This window comes from Mesoplodon densirostris, chromosome 19 (genome assembly GCF_025265405.1).
Source record: "Mesoplodon densirostris isolate mMesDen1 chromosome 19, mMesDen1 primary haplotype, whole genome shotgun sequence".
Classification (NCBI taxonomy): domain Eukaryota; kingdom Metazoa; phylum Chordata; class Mammalia; order Artiodactyla; family Ziphiidae; genus Mesoplodon; species Mesoplodon densirostris.
The window spans coordinates 11933355-11959798 of record NC_082679.1 but is presented as its reverse complement, the minus strand read 5'-3'; the positions used below and the strand labels follow the sequence as shown (position 1 = coordinate 11959798).

The 26444-nt window shown below is 56.4% G+C and overlaps 1 protein-coding gene across 8 annotated transcripts in view; it reads left to right on the top strand.

The window, feature by feature from the left end:
- The window catches only part of POU2F2 (POU class 2 homeobox 2), a 29973-nt gene extending 5983 nt beyond the window's left edge, over window positions 1-23990 (top strand). The window contains exons 1-15 of one of the 8 annotated variants that reach the window (XM_060083543.1): window positions 2559-2616; window positions 2729-2763; window positions 2911-2967; window positions 5961-6143; window positions 6419-6655; window positions 16573-16678; window positions 16768-16859; window positions 19247-19360; window positions 19662-19803; window positions 19887-20035; window positions 20114-20290; window positions 21557-21623; window positions 22992-23193; window positions 23328-23401; window positions 23659-23990. In XM_060083543.1, coding sequence (XP_059939526.1) covers window positions 2559-2616; window positions 2729-2763; window positions 2911-2967; window positions 5961-6143; window positions 6419-6655; window positions 16573-16678; window positions 16768-16859; window positions 19247-19360; window positions 19662-19803; window positions 19887-20035; window positions 20114-20290; window positions 21557-21623; window positions 22992-23193; window positions 23328-23401; window positions 23659-23990 — 2025 coding nt within the window. Of the gene's footprint in view, window positions 1-2550; window positions 2617-2728; window positions 2764-2910; window positions 2968-5960; window positions 6144-6418; window positions 6656-16572; window positions 16679-16767; window positions 16860-19198; window positions 19361-19661; window positions 19804-19886; window positions 20036-20113; window positions 20291-21556; window positions 21624-22991; window positions 23194-23327; window positions 23402-23658 lie in introns of those variants that run through there. The other 7 variants (XM_060083547.1, XM_060083546.1, XM_060083544.1 and 4 more) reach the window with 7 other exon arrangements.
- Window positions 23991-26444: the final 2454 nt, after the last annotated feature.

Below are 26444 nucleotides of genomic sequence, written 5' to 3'. Positions count from 1 at the left end.
AGTTGTGGCTCGCAGGCTCCTTAGTTGCGGCATGCGTGTGGGATCTAGTACCCTGGCCAGGGATCGAACTCGGGCCCCCTACATTGGGAACGTGGAGTCTTAACCACTGCGCCACCAGGGAAGTCCCAACTCAAAATTTTTTTCTTTTTTTGTGAAAACATACCATACATAAAGTGCTCAAATTTTAAGCGTACAGCTTGATGAATTTTTACATATGTGTAGACCCGCATAACCACCAAAGAGAACATTTCCAACCCCTTGCAGGCTTCCTCACACCCTCTCCCGGTTAGCACCCCCCAAAAGGTGCCCACTAATCTGACCTTAATCATCTGATGTCATCCTGCCTGTTTCTGAGTTTCACATAATTGGAGTCCTCCTGTCTGTCCACTTTTGTGTCTCACGTCTTTACCCCGGCATCATGTTTGCGAGATTCAGTGTGTGTGATGCAGGAGTTGGTTCTTTTCCCCGGCTGTGGAGTATTTCATTGTATGGATGTACCAGTGTTGTTGACCCGTTCCCGTTAATGGGCCCTTGAGCTATTTCCAGTGGCGGGGACTGGTTATGAAAGCGCTGCTGGGAACACGTGTGCCGGGGGTGGTGATGGTGGGCAGGAGGCTCCTTTCTCTTGGATGGATGCCCGGGAGTGGATGTGCTTGGCCACAGGGAAGGGGCACAGCTCGGCTTTCTTGAATTGTGCTTGTATTGATTTACACTCCCACCAGCAGTGTGTGACCTGGCTTTTTAATCAGGAATTTTAAATCCGAGTGGCGTTCCGTGTCGAGTAATTGCAAAATTTCTGGACTTTTTTTTTTTTTTTCAGTTGGTGACGCTGTCCCAGCTCTCTCTCTAGCTGGCCTTCTTTAAATATCTTGGATGCAGAGCACACCAGAGTTGGATAGCTCCTTTGATAGGGTGGGGTCTTGGTGGGGATTTGGAGTGAGCTGTAGGGGAGACTTCAGGGTCAGAGTCAGGGTCAGGAGCAAGGTCTGAGGCCGAGTTGGGAGTTGAGGTCAGCTGAAGGACTCGGGCCATCTGGACAGGAGCTGGGAATCAGGGTGGGCAAAGGGGATCCAGAACGGGTCGGGCAGAAACCCAGATTTGTGCGGGGGTCTAGGACCAGGAAGAGCTGGGTTCAAGTCGGAGTCAGGGTGAGCTTGGGTTGGGGTGACGGTGAGAGATGAGGTGGTGAAAGTCACGACGGGCCCATCAGAGACCGCAGCGATACTGATCAGAAGTGGGAGCCCTGGGGCTTCCCTGGTGGCGCAGTGGTTGAGAGTCCGCCTGCCGATGCAGGGGACGCGAGTTCGTGCCCCGGTCTGGGAAGATCCACATGCCGCGGAGCGGCTGGGCCCGTGAGCCTTGGCCGCTGAGCCTGCGCGTCCGGAGCCTGTGCTCTGCAACGGGAGAGGCCACAACAGTGAGAGGCCCGTGTACGGCCAAAAAAAGAAAAAAAGAAAAAAAAAAAAGGAGAAGTGGGACCTGGAGTCACAAGGACCCGGGTCCGATGAGGGAGCCTCTGCTGCCTCACCGTGTTCTTGGGGAGGTGCCATCCCCCCGGAGCCTCAGTTTCCTCCTCTGTACAATGGGGGTAATATTAGCACCAGCTGCCGGCATGAGCTCTGAATCATACTTGGCGCTGTGCTTGGCCCTGGTAGCACTCACCTTCCCGTGACCAGCATCACAGAGCGGTGAGGACGGGGGTTTGTCTCCATCGCTTCGTGTCCCCTGCTTGCCACTCCCCTCGGCCACCTTCTTTCATTTCCTCTGCCCGCGCAACTCTAGGGTGGGATTGCGTCTGTAGGGGCAGGGACTGTAGGTTGGATTGGGGCGTGCAGCTGCAATTCAAGGCTGAAGTCCCAGGTAAGGTCTAAGATTAGGTTTGAGGACAAGGTCGGGACAGAAGCAGATGGGGTCGGGGTCACAGAGATCGGGGTGGGGCCACCTGTGTGCTGAGTACCTGAAGGGGAGGTCGGTGGGAGTGGGGTATGGACAGGAAAGTGGTGGGCCGGGGAGGGGGCCAGAGGGCGGCTGAATCACAGCTGGAGATCTGACAACTCGTTCCTTTGGGGATGCTGCAGTCCCCTCACACCTCCCAGGCCCTACTCAGAGTGGAAAACATGCCTCACCGAAACCTGGTGAGGCAGGATGGGCGCCTGGGCGGCAGCCTGAGAGGAAGCCTAAGGCTGACTCGCTGCTCTGGAGCATCACCAGCCTCCCCCTGGGCGGCCAGAGCCTTGTCAGGACCAATGGCCAACCTCTACCCTCCCACCCTGCCCCAGGGTCTCACGGGGGGGTCGCGGGCTGACCCTCCCTGTGCCACCTCCTGGAGGGGTGAAGGGGATCCCCAGGGCCCGAAGGCCCCTCACCTGTCCTGCCGGAGGAGAGCAGAGACTCAGAGCAGAGGGCACGTCTCCCGGAAAGAGCCACTTGCAAGGCGGCAGGGGGTGTGGGAGTATTTGGGGAGAGGCTGGGGTGGTGCCGGAGGAGGGGCCCCAGAGCTCTTCAGGCTTCTGCACCCTCACCCCACTTGCATCCCTCCTCTGTCCCCAGAAATAAGAATGTCTAAGCCCCTGGAGGCCGAGAAGCAAGGTCTGGACTCCCCGTCAGAGCACACAGGTGAGTGGGGAAGGGAGCAGGGAGGGCAGAGGTCACCACGGGCGGAGGGCAGGTGCGCCGGGGGAGTTTTGGGGGTGGCTCGTGACAACTCACCCTGTCCCTCTCCTTGCAGACACGGAAAGAAATGGACCAGACACTAACCATCAGGTCAGGGGGGAGAGGGGGAGGGGGAGAAGGGAGGGGGAGGGGGAGGGGGAGAAGAGAGCAGAGGGAAGCTCTGTGGGGGAGGGGCAGGGTGTCCGAAGCTGCTTCATCTCACTGTTCCCATCTCCCACCCCAACTCGCTCTTTGCAGAACCCCCAGAATAAGGCCTCCCCGTTCTCTGTGTCCCCGACTGGCCCCAGCACCAAGGTAAGCACCTGTCAGGGCAGCCAGGGCAGGGGGAGAGGTGTCCTGCGATGGGCCGGGTTTGGCATTTGGGAGAGGGTCCCAGATGCCTGCCGAGGGCCCAGGGCCTGGTACCTCGGTGACAGGACTCCTCCGGCCGCCGCCCCTTCTCACCCTCGGGCTCCCGCCCCAGGCCTGTGACTCACCAGGGCTCCTTCCCCTTCCCTGGGGGAGTGGGGGTGGCCAGGGAAATCCCCCCCAGAGCCCCAGGGCGATGAACAACAGGAAGCTGAGGGCCCCGCCCCCATCCCAACGTCCCTGACCGAACAGGGGCCGGCCCCGTCCCCCCATCCCCCCAAGCACACACTCAGGGGCCAGCGGAGGACTGGGGAGCGGGGAGGGGAGGGCAGGCCCAGTGAGGATGCTGGAGGAGAGGACGATGGGGAGGCCGGAAGTGACCACGTAGAGCAAATGCCAGATCCAGATGGGGCCCTGCTCCTGGGCACTGCTGGGCTTCCTGGGGTGTCTGGGGCCCAGGTCTCCACCCTCCAGTCTGGCGGGGGCAGCCGGCAGGTTCAGAGGCCTGAAGATGGCGCAGAGACAGAGGAGGGGGCACGGGCAGGACCCCTGACCCCAACCAAAGGTGGCAGAAGGATGGGGCGGGGGCCCCAGGAGCTGCTCTGTGACTATGGGAGAATCACTCCCCCACTCTGGGCTTCTCGGTTTCCTCTTCTCTAACATGGGAAATGGGAATGGGGGGTGGAGAGGGGGATCTCTGAGGTCCCTTCCATGGCTGGTGTGCCTTGATCTGCTTGGTGGGCAGGTGTCTTGTTCTGAGGGCGCTGGACGGGACCCAGGGAGAAGGGCTCTGACTCTGACCGTCTTCCGTCTGATCTCAGGCTGGGCTCTGGCCATAGCCCTTGGAGCTGAGAGCATCCATCACCCCCACCCCCAGCACCAGCCCTCCAGCTGAATCTTTGCAGCCTCTCCTTGCTCCACCGCAGCCCTGCTTCTTCCCTAGGAGACTAGTGGGGCCCAAGGAAGAAAGGGTTCTCGCTCCCCTTCCCCAGCCTGGGCCTGCTTCCCGGGGAAAGCCTGAGGCAGAGAGAGCGGCAGCGGCCTCTGACTCTGGGTCTCCATCCACAGCTGGTCTCCGCTCCTGGCCTTTGCTGTTCCACCTCGCTGCATCTCTTCTGTGTCAGTCTTTCCCTAATTGCAGTGATTCATGTGCTTCCATCATGATTTCAGACAAATGCACATACCACCGTGTTCAATTATTTACATCATAATTTTGTTAAATTGGCTCAATTAAAAAAAAAACATTTTTATTATGGAAAGTGTGAAGCAGATACAAAAGTAGAAGGAAGACCATAGCGAAAACAAACCTCCAGGTACCTGTCAATCGGCCTCAACAATGATCAGCTCATGAGCTGTCTTGCTTTTTCAACAACTGAAATAAAACGTTTTTTAAAATGGAAATTTCATGAATGGAAAACCAGAATCACTTGCCATGGAAATAAATACAATGATTATTAAAATGTACCCAGAGACTCTTGCCTACTGTCGGGTATAAGCCTGAGACCGGTTTCTCTGTTTGTTAAAAGGGGCGATTAGCCAGGGTTGGAAGGTGTTAGAGACGTCCTAGCACCTGATGGAGGCTTAAAAGAGCGAGAAGGAGAGGGCCCTGAGGGGGTTAGTGTTCTCACCATGGCGCGCAACGTTGGTTTTTTAAAAACTTTTAATTAAAATATGACACACACTTAGACCCCCAGTGTACAGCTCTGTGGATTTTCACAAACTGGACACCTGTGTCACCAGCACCAGATCAAGAACCAGAACACGACCAGACTTCCAGAAGGCCCTTTATTTCCCCTCCAGGGCAGCCACTGCCCTGACTTCTAGTATCTACTACTGTTTCACGCTGCACCCCTGTACCCCTTAGACTTTCTGACACTTGTATCCAGTCCCTTGGGGCATGCCACTCACCCTCTGTTATTTGGCCCTTTCCCAGGCCTCTGTCTGTCTGTCTGTCTCAGTCTGTATTGCAAATGCCACGCTCGCTCCTGCCAAGTCAGTGTGTTGCCTTACACAAGATGCTTTCCCTCTCTGGATCTCCTTTTGCAAAACACTGTTGGGGCACTGGGCTGAAGGATGATCCCTCATGTCCCCTCTGGGCCTGAGAGTGTGCGACTCATCAAGCCACACCTCCCACCCCATGGGTCTTTCACCAGCAGATCTCTCAGGCAAGGCCACCATTGTCTGGTATTTTCAGGTAGGAGAGGAAGAAGGCTGGGACCCCTCTAAGCTGGTCTGTCCTACGTGGTGGATGCGAGATGCATCTGTATCCTCCACAGAGAGAGGAGGAGGTGCTCAGCGGACTCCGGGGTGGAGGCTGAGAGCTGGCAGCACCTGGGCCACACCTGGCCTGCAGACATCCTTTGCTGGTCCTGCAGCATTTTTGCTTTGGGTTTTTTGCCGGCAGAAGCTGGGTGGGGCTGGGCAGGCCTCCCCTTCCGGCAGGCAGGCATGCTCTTTTCAGCCCACTCCGTCCACACTCGCCCAAATCACCCATTTGTGCTGTCTGCCTGCTTCCTTAGGCTTTGAATTCATGACCCATATTCTAAGGCGGTGATTTTTATTTCATACCCTAATCCTCTTTCTTCCAATAAAGTCTTACTCCACTGGACAGATAAGAGGTGCACCTCTGGCTGAGGCAGATGAGGGGTGTGGCACACAGGACCCCCTTCTTTGATGTCCCGGGGCCCCTACTGGCATCCTTTCCCATTTTAAAGATGAGGAACTGACCCCCAGGAGGGTAAAAGCGCTCTCCAAAGGTGACCCTCTCCTGTCGGGAGTTCGGGTGTGTTAGCCTTTCCTGATTGGTGCCGAAACTTGGGCCAGAAAGGTGGCCCGAGGTCCCCGCGGGCCACCGCAGGCCCAGCCTCCGCACCCCAGTCTTCTCCCTTGGCGGTGCGGGGCTGCCGTTGCCACACACGTGCCCTCTCTTTGGTTCACAGGTGGGCATTCTCTCTGGCCTGCACTTAACATTCTGGGGTCCCGGACCCTGCCTCTCTCCCCCCCAGATCAAGGCTGAAGACCCCAGCAGTGACTCAGCCCCAGCGGCACCCCTGCCCCCCCAGCCAGTTCAGCCGCATCTGCCCCAGGCCCAACTCATGTTGACGGGCAGCCAGCTAGCTGGGGTAAGTACTTGGGGTGCACGGGGGCAGGGACAGGCCAGCCCGCTCCCGTCTGTTACAGGACTGGTGGCCTGGGGAGTCCCGCCCGGGCCACGGCCACGGCCACTCTCTCGTGGCCACTCTCTCGACGCCTGCCTCTCGCCCTCCTCTGTTCTCTTGGAAGACCTGCCCCCTAACCCGCTTGGCTCAGGCGCTAACCCCTGTCTGCTTTCTCTGCTCCCCCCACGCCCCTCCTCCGGCCCCTGCCGCCCCCGCCCCCGCCCCCGCCCCGCCCACAGCTCACGGCGCTGATGCCAGCTCAGCAGCAGCTCCTCCTGCAGCAAGCGCAGGCCCAGCTCCTGGCCGCCGCGGCCGCCGCCGCCTCCTCCTCCTCCTCCTCCTCTTCCTCCTCCTCCTCGACCTCGCAGCCCCCAGCCTCCTCCGGGGGAGGCGACCTGCCGCCACCACAGCCTGCCAGCCAGCCCCCCGGGACCCCACAGCTCACCCTGTCCCAACCCATCCAGCTCACAGCACAGGTAAGGGCAGCCCCGGGGAGCACACGCCCTCCAGCGGAGGCCCCGAGAAAGCCGAGACGGTGCAGGGGGCTGGCCGGTCCACGCGGACCGTTCTGACCACCAGCGCTGGGCCAGGCAGTCCCCGGCAACCCAGGAAGCCTCGGGAGATGCTGCCACCCATCTTTCAGAGGGGTAAAGCGAGGCTCAGGGGGAGGACACCCTCTACGCGATGGGCGCGCCTGACTCTCTGCTTTCTGTGCATCTCGCTGAGGGTCCACAGCCACCTGGGAGGCTGACACATTATCCTCAGTTTACAGCAGAGGAAACCAGGGGTCACCTCCATGCACAGGACCTGTGTGGTTACAAAAGAAAGGCTGAGAATCAGAATCGGTGCCCCACATCGAGCGCCCTGGCTCATCCAGTGAGACGCTCTTTCAGAAAGGGGCCTGTGGTCTGTGAGTTAGGAAACACTGCATTCTCTCTCCCCATTCTGGAGACTTCTGGTCTACGTGGAATCATGCACGAGTGGCTGTATTAGCTTCCAGGGCTTCCATAACAAAGTATCACAAAGTGGGTGGCTTAAAACAACAGAAATGTATCACCTCAGACCAGAAGTCCAAAATCAAGGTGTCAGCAGAGCTGGGGTCTCTCTCGAGGCTCTACACGAGAATCCCTCTTTGCCTCTTCTCGCTTCTGGTGGTGCAGGAAATCGTTGGCTTTCTCGTAGATGGATGACTCCAGTCTCTGCCTCTGTTGTCATGTGGCCATCTTTTCTCTGAGTGTGTCTGTCTCTGTGTCCAAATTTCCCCTTCTTATAAGGACACCAGTCGTTGGATTAGGGTCCACCCTAATGACCTCCTTTTAACTTGATTACATCTGCAAAGACCTCGTTTCCAAACAAGGTCATATTTATAGGCACCAGGGGTTAGAACTCCTACCGTTTCATTTCTTTTTTTTTTTTTTAATGGCCGCACCACGCGGCATGTGGGATCTTAGCTCCCCGACAAGGGATCGAACCTGTGCCCCCTGCAGTGGAAGCATGGAGTCTTAGCCACTGGACCACCAGGGAAGCCCCCTACCGTACCTTTTTAGGGGACACAATTCAGCCATGATATTGGCCAACAGACTTCCCATAAGCGTGGTTGGCAGGAGCGGAGCCGAGGCTGGGCAGGCCTCCTCCTCCGACAGGCTGCTCTTTCCAGCCCGCCCCTTCCTTCCACCCCTGCCCATGTCACCCATTTGTGCTGTTACCCTGGTTTCCATAGAGCGTTTGAGTCTGTGGCCCGTGTTCCAGGGCAGTGAAGGGCCTGGCAAGTCCTACAGCGAGGGACTGGCCTATACTGTCTGCTCCAGGGAGCTGTCCACCACCTGCGAGGCTGTTCCCTTGACAGCGGTCGGCCTTCGATGGGCCCGTTCCACTGCTGACCAGCACTCCCATTTGGGGCTGTCCTTAACACTGAGTGCGTCTCTGTCTCCTTAGAGCTTCCTGCCGCCGGGCCTGGCTCTGCAGAAACACAGAGCACTGTGGCCTCGCTGCTTTGTAGCGACTCTTCCAAACAGGTCCTCCCAATGCCTGGCTTGCCACCATTGCCATAGGTAGTGTGTCGGGTGCTGCCTTTGTACCAGGCACTATGCTAACGTGACCTCCTTGAATCCACAAATCCTCATCCTGGCCAAGGTGCCGGTGGCGGGCGTGCCGGGGAGGCACAGTGACTTGCCTGCCCCAGGTCACACCGCGAGCTCAAGTGGCAGAGCCAGCCTGGAAGCCAGGCCTGGGAGTCCAGGGCTCTGACCACGGGATCTGGGGCCGCTGCCTCTAACTGGCACCCCTCCCACTCCAGCCTCCAAAGACCCCAGCAGCCGGTGATCTGTTTGCCTTGTAGCACACACGGCTCTTCACTGAGCAAGGCTGAGGCTCAGGGCTCCTCCAGTCTTGGTGTTCCTGCTCCTGTTCTCCTTTCTACCTGGAAGTCAGTCCCCTCCCTTTACCTGGAGAGCTCCTCTCCATCCTTTAAGCCCCAGCTTGGGAGCCTGCACCTCCAGGAAGTCTTCCATGACTTCCCTCCCTCCAGCTGGTTTGATTTCCCGCCTCCTGCCTCCTCTGGGGGCCCCCAGCCCATTGCCTCTCCTTCTGCCACAGCCCTGATCACCCAGGGCTGTGTCCACCTATGCCCTCGGAAATGTCTGTTGAAGGAGCACAGGCTACAGGGAGGGAGGAGGGACGGGGCAGCCTAGCGCAGACCCAGCCAGGCCCTCAGCCCCTGTGAGCAGCAGGCACTCCTTCTGTTCATACACCCCCAGAACCACCTCTTCCCGACTCCCTATGGACACCAGCAGCAGCAGGCCGACCCTCTGCCACCTGTAACCTGCCCAGGCCCTGACTCTCAAGGTCCCCTCGAATCCCTCCTGCCCAGCCCTTTCCCCTCTCTCCTCCTGCCCCAGCTGCCCTCAGCTCTGATCTCCATCTGTCTCCTGCAAGTGCAAAGCTGGGCTGAAGTTGTTTCCCGGGAGTTCTGTCACCCTGTGATCTCACTTCCCCAACAGACCAATGTTTATCCCGTACAGCCCACGAGCCGGTCACCATACTGCGCCCAGGTCGTGGTGGGGACCACCGTCCTTCTGCCCTCGCTGCCCGCTGCAGCCACAGCCGGCCTCGGCCCTGGCCTGGACCCCCTGCCCAGCCTGTGTTGCCCTCGTTTCGCAGACACTTCCCGCCTGCTGGGTCAGGCCCTGGTGGGAAGCAGGCATGACTCAGACCCAGCCTTGTCCCCAGAGGGGCTCCCTGTCTTGTAGGGAACCAGACACACCAATGAGCCACTAAGAAATGCTTTACTTGAAAAATAATATGAAAGTCAAAAAGCATCCGTAACCCTATCACTTTAAAATGATATAAAGTACGAAGGGAAAGTCCCCCTTCTGTCCTTCTAATGCCAACTTCCAAAGGAATGTCGGTCAGTTTGGCAGGAACCTTCCCTGCATTTCCCTAGCCTGCACAGAAGGGACAGTTATAATACAATTTTACCACTGACTTTTTTTTGGCTGCGCCCCTTGGCTTGTGGGATCTTAGTTCCCTGACCAAGGATTGAACCCCGGCCCTCGGCCGTGAAAGCACAGAGTCCTAACCACTGGACCGCCAGGGAAGTCCCTATAATACAGGTTTACAATTTGGTGTCCGGCACTCAACTCAGCATGATGCTTTCTACCGAGGGGGCCACACAGGCGTTTACTGAATCAATGAGGGATGTTTTGCTGCAGCTTTTCAATCAAGGGTAGGGAAGACGTCTCTCCAGGGGAGTAATTCAGAATGCCTGGGGTAGGGTAGGCATTGACTGAAAGTTTACATTAACTGTTAAAACATCATTTTGTATTTGGAGAGCGACGGCGGTGGGGGCGGGGAGGAACGTCCGTATTTTCGTAATATGACCACGGCAAATAAAGCTTGAGAAGATCTTTCAGGGGGTAAGACCTAGAGAAGAAGGGTTTCCCAGAGAAACCTGCTGGGTGTGGTGGGGATGCGGGAAGAGAAAGGGGTCTGTGTCTGAGGGAGTCAGGGAAGGCTTCCTGGAGGAGGTGGTATCTGAACCGAGCGGGGGAACAAGTAGGAGTTTACCAGGTGGATGAGCTGGGGAAAGGGTTCCAGGCGTGGGACTGGTGAAGGCAAAGCGAGAGAGCAGGGCAGGCTTGGGGAGGTGAGGGGTGGGAGGCAGCAAAGGATGAGCCAGGAGGGGGTGTCGGTGGCCACAGCCACACTCTAGTCAGCTGAAGAGGAAAAGGGACTGTTTGGCTCCAATCACAGAAAAGGCCCAACCTGGAACATCAGGCCTGGCCCCAGGGATCTGTCTCCCTTTTCATTCTGGGTTGGGGTAATGGGTACCAGCACTTCAAGACTTGCAGCCACCCTGCCCAGAGAGAAAAAACACACCCAGTGGCCAGGTTTGAGTCGTTGCTCCCAACTCCCGGGAGGGTGGGGTCAGCCCCACCTGGACTTCGTGACCTGAGAGTGGGGGAGGGCAGGTCCCCAAGAGGAGGAGATGGGTCCTGCTGCTGGAGAAGGGGCGGGGGATGCCAGGTCAGCTCAGCCACCCACCTGGCACCACAGGCCCCAGAGTCCAGGAGCTGGGCCGGTCCAGAGGCATGCCAGTCACCCCAGAACTCCTGGGCTGGGATCTGCTGTTGCTCGTCTGTCCTGGAATTTTAGCATGAGGGAGCATGGCATGAAATGTGCAATTGGCAGGTAGGTGTTTCTTTCTCCCCGTTGAATGGTTCTCTGCTCCACAGTGTTCTGCCGCAGTCAGTCGCCAGGACCTCGTGGGCTCCATGTGGCAGGGCCAACCTCTGGGGGACGGGGGGACGTAGCAGATCCGACGCTAGAGACAGGCTACCTCTGTCCACCCCCCACCTCCAACCTTTAGAGCTTCCCCTAGTGGAGGGACTGGAATAATCATAGTCATTTATTCATTCAACTAGTACTTACCGAGCACCTTGTGTATGCCAGGTGCTCCTTCATGGCCCTGAGGGGACAGCTGTGAACAAGGCAGAGGTGGCTGCCCTTGAGGACATTATGTTCTAGTGGCGAGACAGTAAACAAGTAAACATATCAGCAAAACAAGACGGCTTTAGCATAAGTGAAATGAAGAAAATGACACAGGGCGCTGTCCTAGATGGAGGAAGCCACTTTTTTTTTTTTTTCTTGCCTCGCTGCAGGGCATGCAGGATAGGGGATGGAACCTGTGCCCCCTGCAGTGGAAGCGCAGTGCCTTAACCACTGGACCACCAGGGAAGTCCCAAGGGAGGAAGCCACTTTTAATGGGGTGGTCAGGAAAAGTTTCACTGAGAAGGTGGCCTTTGAGAACCGAGACCTGAATGAGTCAGGCATGAAGAAGGCAGTGGGAGAGATTAGGAAAGGGCAACAGCAAATGCAAAAGTCCTGAGGTGGAAACCAGCTTGACTTGTTCAGGGTACAGGGGAAAGTGGAATGGCTGGAACAGAGTGAGCGGGAGACAAATAACTGGTGAGCTGGGGAGGCAGGCAGGACTGGCTTTTGCAGGGCCTCGTGGGCAAGATCAAGGAGTTTGGAATGTGTGCTGAGTATGATGGGAGGTTGTTGGGGGTTCTAAGCTGGCGGGGGTCCCAACTGACCCTTTACAAAGCTCCCTCCAGCTGCTGTGGGGAGAATGGACTAGAAGTAAGGAGTGGGAAGTCCTTGCAGGCATCGAGGGTTGGCGGGGTGGCGATGAGGGTGAAGGTGGGGTCCGGGATGCTATTTTGTGTGGATCCGATAGGTCAAGCGTGACTCCTGGGATTTTGGCTTCAGAGATTGGTGGTGGTGAGGTGGTTTCCTGAGCTGGGGGAAGCAGGGGAGGAACAGGGTGTTTTGGAGGGTGGGGCTAGGGAACCAGGAGTTTCACTTTGGACGTGGTAGTGTTCAAAGAATCTATTAATCACCCAAGTGGGAGACATCAAATAGGCAGATGGATATTTGGGGCTGAGGCTCAGTGGAGGGTCTGGGCGGGAGCTGGAAGTTGTAAGTTTTCAGGAAGAGGATGGACTGGTGGAGCTCCCGCCCTCGAGAGCTCATGGGGTGACATGAGGCGGCTGATGTGAGGGTGCAGTGCTAGCAAATGCTGGTGTTGGAGGAGTAGGTTGTGATTTCCAAAATGCTTTGAGAATAATAATATTACTCAGGCCTCAAAACAACCCAGTGAAGAGTTAGACATTATTACTCCCATTTTATAGATGACAAAACTGAGCCCTGAGAGAAATGACTCAGTTAAAAAGGACTGCCATTTACGGAGGACCACTTCAGTGAACCAGGGATCAGACTAAACGTTCTACACCTGTTGTCTCATTTAATTCTTTAACAGCTCCATGAGGTAAGAATTATTGAGGTGTCACCTGAGGAAGTTGAGGCTTAAAGAGGGTAAGGAACTGCCCATGGCCTCACGGTGTGTAAGGGACAGAGTCAGGTGTCTGGCCATCTCCAGAGCCCAGGTGGTTCCAGGACACCATGCATTGTCACCCTATACAGTAAGGCCCAGAGAGGCAGCTGGCTTCCTCCAAGTCACACAGCAAGAAGCAGGCACGGGAATTCCCTGGCGGTCCAGTCGTTAAGACTACGCACTTTCACTGCCAAGGGCCCGGGTTGAATCCCTGGTCGGGGAACTAAGATCCCCAAAGATCCCACAAAACAAAAACAACAACAACAACAACGACAACAACAAAAGCAGGCACGATGGCCAAGACTCTAACCCTCACGGTTCTCAGCTGGAAGGGATCCTTGCACACCGAGGTGACACGGGAACTCCCTCTGCACCATTCTGGGGGTGCAGTTTCACCCAGATGGCCCCCAGGACGGTGCTCACTGCCTCCCTCCCTAGGCGTCCCCTTCCACAATCCATTGCAAGTAACTTACATGGTCCCCAGACCCCATCCCTTCCCCACTCTGGACGTCACTCTAGGCTGTCCACGTCTTCGCAGCACGCAGTGTCCAGAACTGGTCAGAATTTGCCGTTATCAGGGACAGCAAGTGAGTGTCGACGTGCATGTGGACACCATCCCCGCTGGGGCTGCGGGAGTGTAGCGTGTGAGGCCAGTCATGGGGGAGCGGGGAGTCGGCCCTGCGCGCTGGAGTGAGGCGGCGCACCTGCACGGCTCTGGGGCCCCAGCGGCCTCTAGTTCCTGCTCAAGGCTGCCTTCTCCCCACCAGGTGGAACCAAGCCCAGTGGGTGATTACTCTGCAGTTCAGCCATATGAACCCATATGTGTCATATGAACCGTGTGTCTCAGTCTTTCTGCCCCCCGTCTGTGGCCAAGATCCCACCTGTGGCAAAGCACAGCCAGCCTGCCCCCAAACACCACCAGTCCTAAGGGTTACCTTATTCATTCACTGAAAATTCATGGATTGCCCGTTCTACGCCTGCGCTGGGGCAGGGGAGTGAAGAGAACATAGCGATGAGCGAGAAGTTGTCTCCTCTCTTCTCGGTTTTAATGGGCTGTACTAGCTCTCTGTGCTGGTTTTTCTCACGGGTTAGGGACAGAGCAGATGATCCACTACGGGGGGGCCCTGCGGAGCGCTGGCATCCCTCCGCCTACTCCAATTTCTCCACCCTGTCTCCGTCCTAACACGCCCCCAAGTGGCTTCAGCTGGTGTGCCGATTCAGATGGCTCTAGGTTGTGGAGAAATGGCGCCTTCTACTGGCTAACCCCAGTCTTTTTTTTGTTTGTTTTGGCTGCGTTGGGTCTTCGTTGCTGCGCGCGGCCTTTCTCTAGTTGTGGCGAAAGGGGACTACTCTGTTGCGGAGCTCGGGCTCTAGGCGCGCGGGCTTCAGTAGTTACGGCATGCAGGCTCAGTACTTCTGACTCATGGGCTTACTTGTTCCGCGGCATGTGGGATCTTCCCCGACCAGGGTTCGAACCCGTTCTCTTTCATTGGCAGGCGGAGTCTTATCCACTGCGCCACCAGGGAAGTCCCTAACCCCAGTCTTGAGGCAGCTCACTGTTCACCCAGAATCTTCTCTCTTTCTCTCCTTCTTGAATTCCTTTGGTCAACCAGCGTTTGGGGATCATCCACCACGCCCAGGCACCTTTCTGCATGAGGGTTACAGTGAGGAATAAAGCAAACAAATCTGTGCCCTCGTGGAGCTGGCACCAACCCTTTCTGAGGAGACAGACAGGAATCTGATATTGCTATGAGGGAAGGAAAAGAGCAAAATGTAAGAGAGCGACTAGGGGGAGAAAATCTCCGTGTCAGAGCAGGTGGCCAGAGGAAGCCTCTCTGAGGAAGGGGCATTTGATAACGGCTTAAATGATGATGAGGGGCCAGTCATGTGCAGATCAAGAGCGGGGGTGGGGGGGAATAGCATGTGCAAAGGCCCTGAGGTGGGGATTTCTTTCTGGGTTCAGTGGCAGGAGGGAGACTGGTGTGGCTGGATGAGTTAGGGAGTGAGAGAGTCGAGGGAGGTGAGGAAGGCCACGTCATGCAGGGCCATGGCAAGGAGCTGGATGTACAATCGATATAACAAATTTGATGAAAAGGGACTTCCCTGGCGGTCCAGTGGTTAGGACTCCACGCTTTCACTGCCAGGGCCCAGGTTCAGTCCCTGGTCGGGGAACTGAGATCCTGCAAGCCACCTCACAGCCAGAAAAAGAAGAAGAAGAAGAAGACAAAATTATAAAAAAAGATTAGGTATGGGGGTCTTGGAAGGGTCCACCATAAATGGCAGGCCTTGAAGCCCAGGCTTCACTCCCTGCCCAGGGTCAATCCAAGTGCGGAAGAGAAATAAATAGCCAGGCAGGCCTTATTGGGTGGGTGGGGAGGGTCTCAAAAGGGAAGGCAGAGTGGATGCAGTTTCAAAGGATATAGCGTAGGATGTCAAACTCCTTAAACTGTATTCTTAGATGACTAGCAGCTAGAGTGAGAAAGCTGAGAGGTCAGGGAGCATCTGGGGACTCTGTCCACTTGCTAAAGCACACGGAGAAAGCAGAGGCCTTTGTGGGTAGACAGGGAACAGCCTGGAACTCTTGTAAGATGAGTGGTTGGAAAAGCAGGGATGCTGGGTATAAGTGACTGCTCAACTGGGTGAGTGGGGGTGGGACACCTGGGTATTTATTCCTTTATTTAGACAAGGTAAATGTTCAAAATTCAAGAGGTACAGAAGGTTTATAGCGTTGCCAGTTTCTGGTATCTTTTTTTTTTTTTTTTTTTTTTTTTTTTGTGGTACGCGGGCCTCTCACTGTTGTGGCCTCTCCCGTTGCAGAGCACAGGCTCTGGATGCGCAGGCTCAGCGGCCATGGCTCACGGGCCTAGCCGCTCCGCGGCATGTGGGATCTTCCCAGACCAGGGCACGAACCCGTATCCCCTGCATCGGCAGGTGGACTCTCAACCATTGCGCCACCAGGGAAGCCCTCAACAGGACATCTTGAAGATTGTTCCATATCAGGACAAAGAGTGTCCTCGATCTTTTTGACGAACACATAATATTCTGTCATGAAGATCTACCCTAATTCACTCACTCATCCCCTGCTGCTATACATTCAGCTTGTTTCTACTCTTTTGCTAAAACACTGCTTGCCACTGGGAGTATCCTTCTAGTGAGGTCATTCTGCACAAGTGCAAGTGTATCCCTAAGATAAATTCCTAGAAGTGGAGTGGCTGGGTCAAAGGATATGTATACTGGTAATTTTGATAGACGTTGCCTGATTACCCTCTCACCAGTGATGTGCAAGAATTTTTGTTTCCCCTCACGCCCCAACATAGTGTGTCATGCACTGTCATCAGGTAAAAATAGTATCTCGGTACAGCTGTAGTGCATCTGTCTCCAGATTTCCCCGTATTATATGGACACTAGTCGTACTGGGTTAGGTCCCACCCTAATGACCTCATTTTAACGTGATCATCTGCACAGACTCTTATCTCCAAATGACGTCACACTCTGGGGTTCTAGGGGATGGTTATGATTCCAACATATCTTTTTTTTTTTGGTGGTGGGTGGGGCGGAACCCATTTCAACTCATAAGTGTGCCAGAGAGTTTCCAAAGTCTCTGTATCAATTTAATCAGCCGCTAGGGGCTGGAGTATTTTAAAGCTAATCCCAGACATGATGTAATTTGCCTTGGGAGTGTTTTAAAAGGAAGGAGGACTTGGTCTGATTTACATTTTTAAACGATCCTGTTTGTTCTGTGGGAATATAGGACAAGGCAAATATTTCATCAAGAAAGAAAAGGTAAATAAAGAACGAGCCCTCCTGTGATGACCCGTGTAGGATGCTCCGGCCTCCTGGATGCCCTTAGCTCAGGGCTGCACCCAGTGACCCAGGCTCCGTCCCTCTATGCCTTATGCCAGCCTGCCCTGTGGCACACCCCTCGGGGCTCAGGCGATGCAGAGGGAAGAGCCGGGCCAGGGCTCAGGCTGTCGTTCTCTCCACCCCCCTCCCTGCCAGGACATCCAGCAGCTCCTCCAGCTCCAGCAGCTGGTGCTTGTGCCGGGTCACCACCTCCAGCCACCTGCTCAGTTCCTGCTGCCGCAGGCCCAGCAGAGTCAGCCAGGTAAGGCCCTCACCCCGGATGGCCTCCCCAACGCCTCCACAGAACTCTCTCTGCCCCCTCACCCCATGCGATCCCTCTTGTCCCCCCAGGCCTGCTACCGACGCCAAATCTATTCCAGCTACCTCAGCAAACCCAGGGAGCTCTTCTGACCTCCCAGCCCCGGGCAGGGCTGCCCACACAGGTGAGTGGTCCACTGAGTGCGTCAGGCTGTGGCCAAGTGGCGTGGAGTGGTGGTGAGTGAGGGTCTCCTTTCCATTTGCCGCCCCCCCTCCACAGCCACAGGGGACAAGATAGGAGTCCGGAGCCCTGGGGCCCAGCGCTGCTCTGCTACTACTAATTTGCTGTGGGACCCCAGGCAAGCCACTTTCCCTGTCTGAGTCAGCTTCCTCCTCCATGGAATGAGGGGAGTCAGCCAGACCAGTGGCTCTTAACCCTTGCAGGCACATTGGCTCCTTTGAGAATCTGATGGATTATTTGAATCCGACCCCCACTGCCCCAAAATGCACGTGTGCACAAACACAAAATTTCAGGGGGTTCACAGGCCTTTAGGGCATGAATGCCTCAGATCCCTTCCAGCACTCCAAATGGGGGGCATTCCCTGAGGGTCTGTTGGGTACTAGTTCGTGTCCCCTTCCCAGACCAGAGACTGCAAACAAGGGCCCACACTCATTTAAAAATTGAGTTAGTTGTCAACAAAATTCCCGGAAAACACCAGATTCCCAGATTCTTTTGACAAGCCAGAAGCTCTGGGAAGGCTGGATCTGCGTACACATGGCATGAGCTCAGGCCCCCTCCTGGAAGGCTTGAGTTCTTCAGGCTGCCTTAGTGTCCTCCTGCCTGGTCCCCATGGCCTTTCTTGAAGTTTGCTGCCTGGGTTCTAAACTTTTTTTTTTTTCTTTTTCCTGGCCGCACCTTGGGGCTTGAGGGATCTTAGTTCCCCAACCAGGGATCAAATTCACGCCCCCTGCAGTAGAAGTGTGGAGTCCTAACCCCGGACCACCAGGGAATTCCCACTGGCTCCTAAACTTTAATAATTTTTCATGATTATGGATTTTAAAGTTCCCTCCTACCTATTTTTTTTTTTTTTTTTTTTACGGTACGCGGGCCTCTCACTGTTGTGGCTTCTCCCGTTGTGGAGCGCAGGCTCCAGACGCGCAGGCTCAGCGGTCATGGCTCACGGACCCAGCCACTCCGTGGCATGTGGGATCTTCCCGGACCGGGGCACGAACCCGTGTCCCCTGCATCGGCAGGCGGACTCTCAACCACTGCGCCACCAGGGAAGCCCCCTCCTACCTATTTTTTAAAACAGCCCTTTTAAAAAATATATGAACTGTCAAAAACCCCAAAAAGTTAATTAATTAATTAATTTATTTATTTATTTATTTTTGGCTGCATTGGGTCTTCACTGCTGTGTGCAAGGCTACTCTTAGTTGCAGTGCGCGGGCTTCCCATTGCGGTGGCTTCTCTTGTTGCGGAGCATGGGCTCTAGGCGCACGGGCTTCAGTAGTTGTGGCACGCGGGCTCAGTAGTTGTGACTCACGGGCTTAGTTGCTCCGCGGCATGTGGGATCTTCGTGGACCAGGGCTCGAACCCGTGTCCCCTGCATTGGCAGCCGGATTCTTAACCACTGCGCCACCAGGGAAGTCCGCAAAACCTGTCTTGGCCTGATGCAAGGCAGCGTGTGACTTTTCTTTATCCCTCGTATGTGGTACTTGTGCTTTGTTGACAGCTGTGGATATGTCCGAATATGGGGTGATGCCTTGACCCTAATGGTGGAGGTTCACATTATCTATGATATATGCCCCATGTAGGCTTTCTAAAATCTGAAAAAATTCTGAATTCCAAAACACATCTGGTCCCAGGGTTTTGGATAATGGATCAAGGACTTGTGCGTCCAACATCCCTGTACCCACCACCTACTTAGATGTTTTATTTTTAGGGAAATGAAGCATTCCAGAGAGAACTGTTGCTTCCTTGTAAATTCCCCCAGTCACCCTCCTTGTCTATTTTTAAAAATACTTTTACTTTATTTGCAGCCTACTCACTTTTAACCCGATTCTCCCAACAACCCCATGGGGTAGGTAGAATAGCCATGATTGTTCCCATTCTGCAGAGGGGGAAACTGAGGCCCAGGGAGATTAAGAAACTTGCCTGAGTTACCCAGCAATTCGGTAGCAGAGCTGATCCTTGATTCCCTGCCTGAGAGGAGGCTAAAACCACCAACCCTTCCCCCAGCTTCAGGGAAAGAGCCTTTGGTGAAAGGAGATGGCTGCTCCTTATGAAGTCTGCAGGCTGGGAGGAATGTGCAGAGAGTTTCAGGCAGTGCTCGGGCCCTTGTGGGGCAGCAGAATGTCACCTTGATTGGCAATGAGTGTGGAGGGGCCACCTGGGGGTGGGTGGAGGGGAGTCTGCAGGAAGCGGCTGGACGGCAGGGAGGGAGGGAGGGGGGACTGCGCAGCCAATGCTGAGCCCCGTCCTGGTCCTCGGTCCTGCATCCCACCCGCCTGCCCACCCCACCAGGCCGTGACCCGCCCCACGCTGCCCGACCCGCACCTCTCGCACCCGCAGCCCCCCAAATGCTTGGAGCCACCATCCCATCCCGAGGAGCCCAGTGACCTGGAGGAGCTGGAGCAGTTCGCTCGCACCTTCAAGCAACGCCGCATCAAGCTGGGCTTCACGCAGGTCTGGAGCCACCCAGCAGGACAGGCGGTGGGCGTGGGGTGACAGGGCGGTGTGACCAGCTGGTGGCCGGGGTGTTGGGCCCTAGTCATCTAGTGGGCGGGGTAGAGAGCGTAGCCATATGGTAGGCGGGGTGAGGGGCGTGACCGGCAGGTGGGCAGGGGGAGGGAGCGTAGCTGCCTAGTGGGCGGGGTGAAGGGGGGGCATAGTCACCTGGTGGGCGGGGTGGGGTGTGGCCAGGTGGGCGGGGCTGAGCCCTTTGCCCGGCTCTGAACGCAGCCCCATCCCTGCCCCACTGGCCCAGGGTGACGTGGGTCTGGCCATGGGCAAGCTCTACGGCAACGACTTCAGCCAGACGACCATCTCCCGCTTCGAGGCCCTCAACCTGAGCTTCAAGAACATGTGCAAACTCAAGCCTCTCCTGGAGAAGTGGCTCAACGACGCAGGTGGGACTTGGGCTGGGGGCTCCCGGGCGGGCGGCGGGCGGGGGGAAGCGCCCTCTCATGACCCTGTCTCCTCCCGGACACAGAGACTATGTCTGTGGACTCAAGCCTGCCCAGTCCCAACCAGCTGAGCAGTCCCAGCCTGGGTTTCGACGGGCTCCCCGGCCGGAGACGCAAGAAGAGGACCAGCATCGAGACAAACGTCCGCTTCGCCTTAGAGAAGAGTTTTCTAGCGGTGAGGCCCCACCCTCCCGGGCGGCCCTGAGGGCTGGCGGGAGGATGGGCCTGGGGCTAACGAGCCCTCTGCCCGCAGAACCAGAAGCCTACCTCAGAGGAGATCCTGCTGATCGCAGAGCAGCTGCACATGGAGAAGGAGGTGATCCGCGTCTGGTTCTGCAACCGGCGCCAGAAGGAAAAACGCATCAACCCCTGCAGCGCGGCCCCCATGCTGCCCAGCCCGGGCAAGCCAGCCAGCTACAGCCCCCATCTGGTACCAAGAGCCCCTCGAGGGGTGGGGCCACAAAGCTCTGGCACACCCTCGCCCCCTGGCAGGCACCTCGTGTGAAGCACAACCTACCCGGTTGGCCACAGTTCCTAGAACAGAGGCAGGGAGAGTCACCCTTGGGAAGAGGCTGACACAGGGGTGGGGCACAGTCACACAGAGAAACACCGTTTCCAGGGAACTGTGGTCTTACATGGGGGATACAAGCACCCACCGACACACACTGATGTAGCCGAACACAGAGTTAGCACAGGATGTAGCCACACGGGGATGGATACTAGGTAAAGGATACAGGCATCCCCCCTCACACAGGTTCACGACCACACAGACGCTGGCAGGGACATCATTATACCCCTGGGTGTGCACTCAGGTCCACAGCCTGCTTGAGATCAGACACACTGGGACATCCCTTTATTCCTTCTAGTGTGGAAAGGGTTGTGACACTACAGAGAGGAGCAAGGGGCCCAGGGAGCCCCCTTCCCCATGGTGTAAAGGAAAGAGGGAGCATCTAAGCTGAGTCATAAGGACAGAGAGAGTTAGTCAGCCACGTGAAGGACAGGCAAAGGGATCTATGTGCATGAAGGCCTAGAAGCCAGAGTGCCGAGCCCAATTTGAGGAACTCCAGTGCGATTTAGTGTGATTGGAGCTGGAATGATTATTTATGAATGAGTGTGGGGGTAGGGTGGGGGATGGGCAGGGGCCAGACACCAAGTCAAATGCTGAAGGAGCTTGAACTTGAACCGTAGGCAGTGAGGCGCTAAGGATGAGTTTTGAGCCTGGGAGGGACTGGGTCACATTGAGAATGAGGCTTCTGGGGTCGATGGAGGATGAGACTGGAGGCAGGGAGGCTAAGAAGGAGGCTGGTGGACGGTCCCAGAAAATCAAGCAGTATAACATCTCAACACTGTGATGCAGAGACACGCCTTATCCTCATAACCCAGCCCACCCCCTAGCCTCACAAGCACGTGTGCTTGCGCGCTCTCACATATACACACGCACATACTTCAGACCTGCAACTGGACAGTGTCAGAGGAGAGGCAGGGAATGACTGCCTCCTGTCTGGGCCCCAGGATCACCTAGGGTAAACGTGACGAAAGCTGATGGAAAGCGCTTGGCGTGATACAAACAGCCTTGCAGCCAGAGCCGCCTTTCTCCGTCTTGGAGGCAGAGGTGTGGGGGTTGTAACCACAGCGACCACCGTGGGAGCTGCTGGAAGACAGTGGCCTAACCATGCCTTCTTTCCTCTCTCCCCAGGTCACGCCCCAAGGGGGTGCCGGGACCCTGCCGTTGTCCCAAGCTTCCAGCAGTCTGAGCACAACAGGTCAGAGAGGGCAGAGGATGGTGAGGGGGGACTGGGAGAACACAGTGCAGGCCCGAGCGCAAGGTTCTCAAGCGGTTCAGGGCATCCCTAGGCCTCAAGGCTGAGCCTGGAGGTCGGGGGGGCGGGGCAGGGAAGGGGAGAGGGCAGCCTCACCGCTCCCTGCCAGAGCAGCTCAGGCTTCATCTGCTCCATGATTTCATGTGAGAAAAGCACGGGGCTGATAAAGGTGATGTATTTGGGTTCTCTTTCTGGCATTTATGAACTGTGTGAACTCCAGAAGTGACCTTACTTCTCTGAGCCTCAGTTATAAAATCATTGTGAATATAACATACATACAGAAGCTGTATCCATGAATATATACACAGAAGAGTGTGTATGTGTGTGTGTGTGTGTACACACACACACACACACACACACACTTTTGTACCCAAAGCCCTCCTTTGCCCCTTCCTGGGGTAGGGCATGTATAACACCATATGTAAGAATAATAGAAAAACAAACGCCATATTTCCCCTCCCCAGGTTAAGAAATAATAAGTGGAAGTTTATAAAGTAATAAGGGTGTGCCTGGCACTGGTCTAAATTCTTTATAAAGAATATTGACCCATCTTGGGCTTCCCTGGTGGCACAGTGGTTGAGAGTCCACCTGCTGATGCAGGGGACCCAGGTTCGTGCCCCTGTCCAGGAAGATCCCACATGCCGTGGAGCGGCTGGGCCCGTGAGCCATGGCCGCTGAGCCTGCGCGTCCGGAGCCTGTGACCCGCAATGGGAGAGGCCACAACAGTGAGAGGCCCGCATACCGAAAAAAAAAAAAAGAATATTGACCTATTTAATCTTCACACCCATTTTATAAGATAGGTTCTATTATCTTCCCCATTTTCCAGATGAGGGAACTGAAGGCCAGAGAGATGAAGGTACTCACCTGAAGGCACAGCTGGGACGTCACAGAGCCGGGAATTGCTGTCCTGGGTGTCTGGTCTCAGTCCGGGCTCAGAGCCCTCTCAGCCTCAGTGTGCACAGCCACATGCCCGTGCCTGGCCTCTAGAGGGAGCCATAGGGCTCTCTGTCTTCTGGGAACCCTTGGTTCTTTGTATACAGGGGGCCAGAGGTGAGATTCAGGGCTGGATAAGCAGGGTGTGAGCATGCTCCTGGCATAGGGCACAGGCTCAGTGGGTGGCAGCTGCTCTTACTGCGATTACTGTCACCGTGGCAGAGGCACAAAGAAATGGTCGTGAGAAGAAAGGGCAGGAGGCCTCAGTGTGTTCTGACTGAGATGCTGCGGGACGGGGCAGGGAAGACGAGCAGGAGTTGACCTCAGTGGAGGACGAGTGGAAGCTGAAGTCTCCATCTCTCTGTCTCTCTCTGGCAGTTACTACCTTATCCTCAGCTGTGGGGACCCTCCACCCCAGCCGGACAGCTGGAGGGGGTGGGGCCGGGGGCGGGGCCGCGCCCCCCCTCAATTCCATCCCCTCTGTCACTCCCCCACCCCCGGCCACCACCAACAGCACAAATCCCAGCCCTCAAGGCAGCCACTCGGCTATCGGCTTGTCGGGCCTGAACCCCAGCACGGGGTAAGTGGGCAGCTGCAGGTAGGAGGCTGTGGGGAGAAGCAGGGTCGCTGCTGCTTCCAGGGTGGGGAGCTGCGCCCCCAGTTCTGGAGGGGGGGTCTCTGCCCCCGCTAATGCCTCTGCTTTGCCTCTTGCAGAAGCACAATGGTGGGGTTGAGCTCCGGGCTGAGTCCAGCCCTCATGAGCAATAACCCTTTGGCCACTATCCAAGGTGCGTGCTGCTGCATGTCACTCCCATCGCCACCAGCCCTGTCCCCCAGGGCCTCGAGCCCCCATCCCATTCCTGCTCCAGCCATGCCATCCTGCCCCTGCTCACTGCATCGCTCGCCTCTTCATACCCATCTCACCTTTGGGGAAGGTGTGAGGGGTGCTGATGGGGGTCCGAGGGTCAGACGGGAAGATGGGGGGCACTGCGGGTGGGACGCTGGAAGGCACCCCCAGCCCAGCCTCTCTCTCTCTCCCCGCCAGCCCTGGCCTCTGGTGGAACCCTGCCCCTTACCAGCCTTGACAGCAGCGGGAACCTGGTGCTGGGGGCGGCTGGCGCGGCCCCAGGGAGTCCGGGCCTGGTGACCTCGTCACTCTTCTTGAACCACGCCGGGCTGCCCCTGCTCAGCGCCCCGCCTGGTGTGGGCCTGGTCTCGGCAGCCGCTGCGGCCGTGGCGGCCTCCATCTCCAGCAAGTCTCCTGGCCTCTCCTCGTCCTCGTCCTCGTCCTCGTCCTCGTCCTCCACTTGCAGTGAGGCGGCTGCACAGACCCCTGGAGGCCCAGGGGGGCCCGAGGTGGGGTCCAAGCCTGAGTGAGCGCCCGCCACGCCTCCCCTCCTCCTCCTCTGACCCCCGCCTCCGTCCCCCACCTGGGAAGAGGGCGAGGAGGCCATTGGTGGGGATGCAGAGGGTCCTCGGAGCAGGAGTGACAAGGGAGGAAAGACCAAAAAACAAGAAACAAAAAAACAAGCAACCAAAAAGAAAGAAAGAAAAGAAAGAAAGAAAGAAAGAAAGGAAACCAACCAACAGAAAAAAGAAAACCAAAAATAATCACAAAGAAACCAGCTGCCCCAAAGGAACAAGAAGTGAAAAACAAACATTAAAAAAAAAAAAAAAGAAAACCAAAAACAAACAAAATCCCTCACCAAACCGAACAAACCAAAAACCAGTCTCGAGCCAGACCTCAGTGTGCTCACCCTCACTGCTACGACACCAAATAAGAACCCCAGCCAGGGGCGGAGAAGCCTCGGCAGGGCGGACACGCGGGCCCCTGGCTGCGGGGCGAAGCCTCCCGCTGCATGCGGCGTGGGCAGAGAAGGAAAAAGAGAATGTGCCAGCCTCCCAGCCCCAGCCCTCAGTCCTGGGCCAGCCAAGACAGGGAGGGCACAGCCTGGGGCTGATGGGGTGGGCTCAGAACCACCCGCCAAATATTCTTTTCCAGAAGGTGAAAGAGAAAGGGCCTGAACAACTTTACACCAAATATTCAGTAGCTTCATCCAAAGGATGTACAGAATTTTTAGCGTTGTGCTCAACAGAATGTGTCCCTGTCATGTGTCCCCCCTCTCCCCTGGCCCCCAGCTCTCCCTGCCCCAGGCAGGGGTGTCTCGCTTTAACCTCCTCCCTCCCCCAGCCAGGGGAGAGTTCAGGGGAAGGCCTGGGATGACTTTTCACCCCTTGTACCTCCCCCTTTTTCCCTCTGAAGGGTGGGCTAGGCCGTTTTGCCAAGGTCTAGCTCTCACATGTCCCCCCTCAACCCTGTCACCCTCCTCTGCTCTGGAATCTCCCCCCATCCCTAGTCCGAGGGAAGGTGGAAGCTTCGGGCACGAGAAGATGAGGTGAGGGCATTCAAGTTGTCTTTTTTTCCATCCTCGTCTGTCAGTTTCCCTGAAAAAAAAAATTCATATTCCAGTGCCTATCCGTGGGGTCCTTCACGTTCTTTGACATTGACCAGAAACCAAAAAGATAACTCACCCACCCTGTGCCCCTCCGATACTGGCAGATGCCTCTTCCTCTCCCCTCACACACATGCACACACGCACGCACCCCAGTGGTGGGGTTCCTCGAGATGGCGTCCCCATCAGGGTCTGTGTGGCGGGGACAGTGCTGTGACCTGTGGTCCCCATCCGAGAGGGCGCTGTGGCGGCCACCACTCCCACAAGACCTCCCTCAAGTCTTGGCTGGACCCTGTGTTTGCCCAGCCCTGGACACATCTCGACGGACAGAGGAGAGACCCTGCTGGGAGCCACGTTGCCCTCCTGCTGTTGTGGAGGCCAACAAAGTTTTGAACCAAAAAAACAAAAACAACCAAACAAACAATAAATTAAAACTAGAAAAAAAAAGAATTTATAGATATATATATATTTAAGGGAAAGAAGACGAGGACTCTTCAAAGGATACGAAGGAGCCGCGAGGGGGAGCCAAGCCCCTGCACCAGTGGCCCAGGCCCTTGGTCCCCGAGGCGGATGGAAGGACGGATGCTTCTTTCTCTTCACAAATACCTCATGGACGTCGTCTTCGGGAAAGCCGGACGGGGGCGGCTGGGGCAGGGCCTGTCCCTCAGCCAGGGCGGATGGAAGCGGGTGGGCAGGGCTGAGAGAGGGTGTCAGGGACAGGGGTGAAGAGCCCCAAGCTCCCCGCCCCCCCCCCCAATCAACTGAAAAAGCTTTAAAAAAAAAAACAGGAAAAAAAGGAATAAGAAAGCAAAAAAGAATGGACGAAGGAAAGCTAACGAACTTTCGGGTGGTTTGCTCCCGCCTTCGAGTTCTTCTGTTCTCTGCAGCCTGTCCTCTCCCCTGTCTCCTCCTTTCTCTTGGTCTGTCTCTCCCTCTTCCTTCCCTCCGCTCTCACCTCTCTTCATCTCCTTCTTTCTGTGTCTCTCCTCAAACCAAAGTGTTGCTGTGAAGGACGCGAGCCATTGAAATCAGAGTGGCCCCTGCCCCTCGCCGGGCAGGAGCAGAGGGAGGGGAGAGCCCCGGGAGATGGGCAGTGCCGCCGGACACTTCCGAGGAGAGGCAGACAGAGCCTCGGACACCACCCCGGGCCCCAAGGCCTCGGCGTTCTCTTTCTTGTCTCCCTTCTCCCACTCGGGAAATGAAACTGTTGGGCTGGGACATGGAGGCAGCAGAGGCTCAGCTGTTTCAGGTCTCGGGTGCCTCGTCTGGGCAGTGGTGGAGTGGCTGCCCCGCCCACCCTGGCACCGATGGGCGCCTGGCCTGCCGTCGACCCATCCTCGCCAGAATGTAAGCATCTCCGCTGAACCGACTCCCTACC